Raw genomic sequence first — 2738 nt, 5'->3', positions numbered from 1 at the left:
AATTCAATCTACACAGCTCTATAAAGAAGAAATATCATCACCACGTAATTTGCGCTATTTGTTCAATTAAGATTATTCGTTTGCTTAATAATCTATTATGACTTTATTATTTATATTTATTCATGTATTATTCGTTATATTTTGGGGCTCCATAAAACGCGTTTCAACCCAACCGCCTCATCAGCGGAGTCACATGACGTCAGAAAGCGGAAGTGTTTAAGTCGATCGAGCTAGGCATGCGCTAGTTCGAAACAAACATGCACCAATCTAGTTGGTAGTAACTGTCCTGCCGGGACGTTGGCGATCTTACGAAGCTGGAGAAGTGGGAGCTGAAAGACAAGCGAAAGCAGGAACACCACCTCGCACGGCTGCTTTAACCCAACGTTAGCTAGGTACAGTAAATGCTCTTTATCTGTTATGTGTAACAAGAGCCAAGACCCGAGTTAAACGTTCAGCTAGGGTAGCCCGGCGTTACGAAGCGAGGAAGCTAACAGTTAGCTAGCTGACAGCTGGTACCACTTCCTTAGCATTACCTCCCTGTTATAATGTTAATAAGTTACTAATGCTAACCTATGTTGACGTTAAAAACAGGTAACGTTACACGGTTCAAAGATTAGTAACGTCATGTCCCATAACGTTTATAAGCGAGCTCAGATCCTAAGCTGCTCCTCTTGTACATAAAAGAAGAACAAGCTAACGCCATTTTATTACAGCCTTTTAATTAACTTACATTAGCATTGATTCGTCTGCCAATGAAGGGTTTCGTCTGAGATGTCAGAAAATTGTGAAAAGATTTCGTTCAGGGATTTGATTTCTTGCTGATAAATCAAAACCAATATTTGAGCTGAAATTCTCTTGTTCCAGCTTATCATATGTAAATAATTAATTAATTAAATATATTTAGATGTTTTCATAGTCTTTAATGATAGGAAACTGGATGTCTTTGGTTTATGTGCTGTTGTTTGGACAAAACAAACTACTTCAAGACATCACCTTAGACTTGTGATTGACATTTTTCTGATATATCATAGATCAAACCATTAATCAAGAAAGTAATCGGCTGAATAAGTGATCATAAATATAATTGTTGGTTAATTAAGAAAACACTTTTGGTGAAGAGAATTTTGCCTCCAGCCAAATAAAGATAAGTAAGCCAGTAACGAGCACATACACCGTAAGTCCAGCCGTCTCATTAGCTGGACATAGCGAGTTATGTGCAGCTAATGTAACAATAAAGCTAACACAATGTGATGAGTGATTATGAAAGAAAACATTTGCACAAAGCTACATGAATGCATTTTTTCTCTCGCCCAGTGTCTGCTGCCAAAATGTTGTCTGAAGGAGGATCTTTCATGAAGGGGATGGTCATGGGAGGCCTCTTCTGCTTGCTGCTGTCACTCTTAGGTAGTTTCCGCCCTGGCACAGAGCCCAAGACAGAAGATCATAATCATCATCACGTCAAGGCCCCGAGTAAAGATGAGCTGACAAAACTCTCTGACAGTCGCGTTCAGGAGTTGAGCAATCAAGTCCGGGTCTCTTGCATCATCATGGTCCAGCCCAAGTTCCTTGTTTACTGGGCAACTGCACTGGACACCTGGAGCAAACATTGTGATAAGGCTGTGTTTTACACCTCAGAGTCTTCTAAGGCGCTTGAGGCGATAGACTTGAATGAAAAAGATGACTGGGCGAGGTTACGTAAAGCTCTAAGGCATGCTTTTGAAAATGCTGGGGACCTGCAGTGGTTCTTTGTTGCACAACCTACCACGTTTGCCATCATCGAGAACCTCAAATACCTTGTGCTCGCAAAGGATCCCAGCGAGCCCTTCTACCTGGGCAATGTAAAGAAGTCAGGGGAGCTTGAGTATGTGGCGTATGATAGTGGCATTGTTCTAAGTTATGAAGCTCTGAAAAGGCTAGTCCATGTGTTCCAGGATGAAGACAAATGTCCAGAAAGAGGACGTGCCCTGTGGAAGCTGAGTGAGGACAAGCAGCTGGCCGTGTGCCTCAAATTTACAGGGGTCTTCGCAGAGAATGGAGAAGATGCACACGGAAAAGGCCTCTTCAACAGCAAAGGTGTGAACAGCCTGATAAGTGAAAGCATGAAGGACAACCCCAATAATGTGGTGGAGGGCTGCTGCTCCGACATGGCAGTCACATTCAGCGGGATGTCACCAAATCAAATGCAGGTTATGATGTTTGGAGTATACAGACTTCGTCCTTACGGCCATGATTTTCATGACTCTTTAGTATTCAACCCACCTGAAAATTCAGATAATGACTAGAGACTCAGTCCTGCAATATGGATGTGGCATTTTAAAAGTTTTGCTTCTATGATGGCAAACCTAACTGTGGGAAGATGTTTTCTAATTGTAAAACGGCATCCTGGATGGAAATATAACCCTTTTATGTATATTTTTACCTTTTTCACTTGGCACAATCAGCACCTTATTCCTTTGGTGTAAGTAAACATAGTGGATGGGTGTGCGTCTTTTAGGAATAAAGATAGAACTGAGACATATATCAAACTTGACCTTTTGAATAGACTAGAAGCTGCATTTGTTATCAGGTGCTGACTATTGAAATGACAGGGTTCTGAAATGATTTAAAGTGCTCATTTTCAGTTTCATAATTAATTGTATTAAGAGGTTATATCAGAATGTTTTCACGGTTTGATCTTCCCAAAAACATTTTTATTGTTATTGCACTGCACATTGCTGCAGCTCCTCTTTTCACCCTGT

At 40.9% G+C, this 2738-nt stretch overlaps 1 protein-coding gene across 2 annotated transcripts in view; it reads left to right on the top strand.

The window, feature by feature from the left end:
* Positions 1-207: 207 nt before the first annotated feature.
* The window catches only part of c1galt1c1 (C1GALT1-specific chaperone 1), a 14216-nt gene continuing 11685 nt past the window's right edge, over positions 208-2738 (top strand). The window contains exons 1-2 of one of the 2 annotated variants that reach the window (XR_004333817.1): positions 208-392; positions 1315-2369. Coding sequence is in view for 1 of the 2 variants with exons in the window: in XM_032527910.1 (XP_032383801.1) it covers positions 1329-2282 (954 nt within the window). In the remaining variant the exon portion in view is untranslated. Of the gene's footprint in view, positions 393-1314; positions 2530-2738 lie in introns of those variants that run through there. The other variant, XM_032527910.1, reaches the window with a different exon arrangement.

This window comes from Etheostoma spectabile, chromosome 10 (genome assembly GCF_008692095.1).
Source record: "Etheostoma spectabile isolate EspeVRDwgs_2016 chromosome 10, UIUC_Espe_1.0, whole genome shotgun sequence".
Taxonomy (NCBI): domain Eukaryota; kingdom Metazoa; phylum Chordata; class Actinopteri; order Perciformes; family Percidae; genus Etheostoma; species Etheostoma spectabile.
The sequence above is the reverse complement of the archived record's forward strand: the minus strand, read 5'-3'. Positions and strand labels throughout refer to the sequence as shown.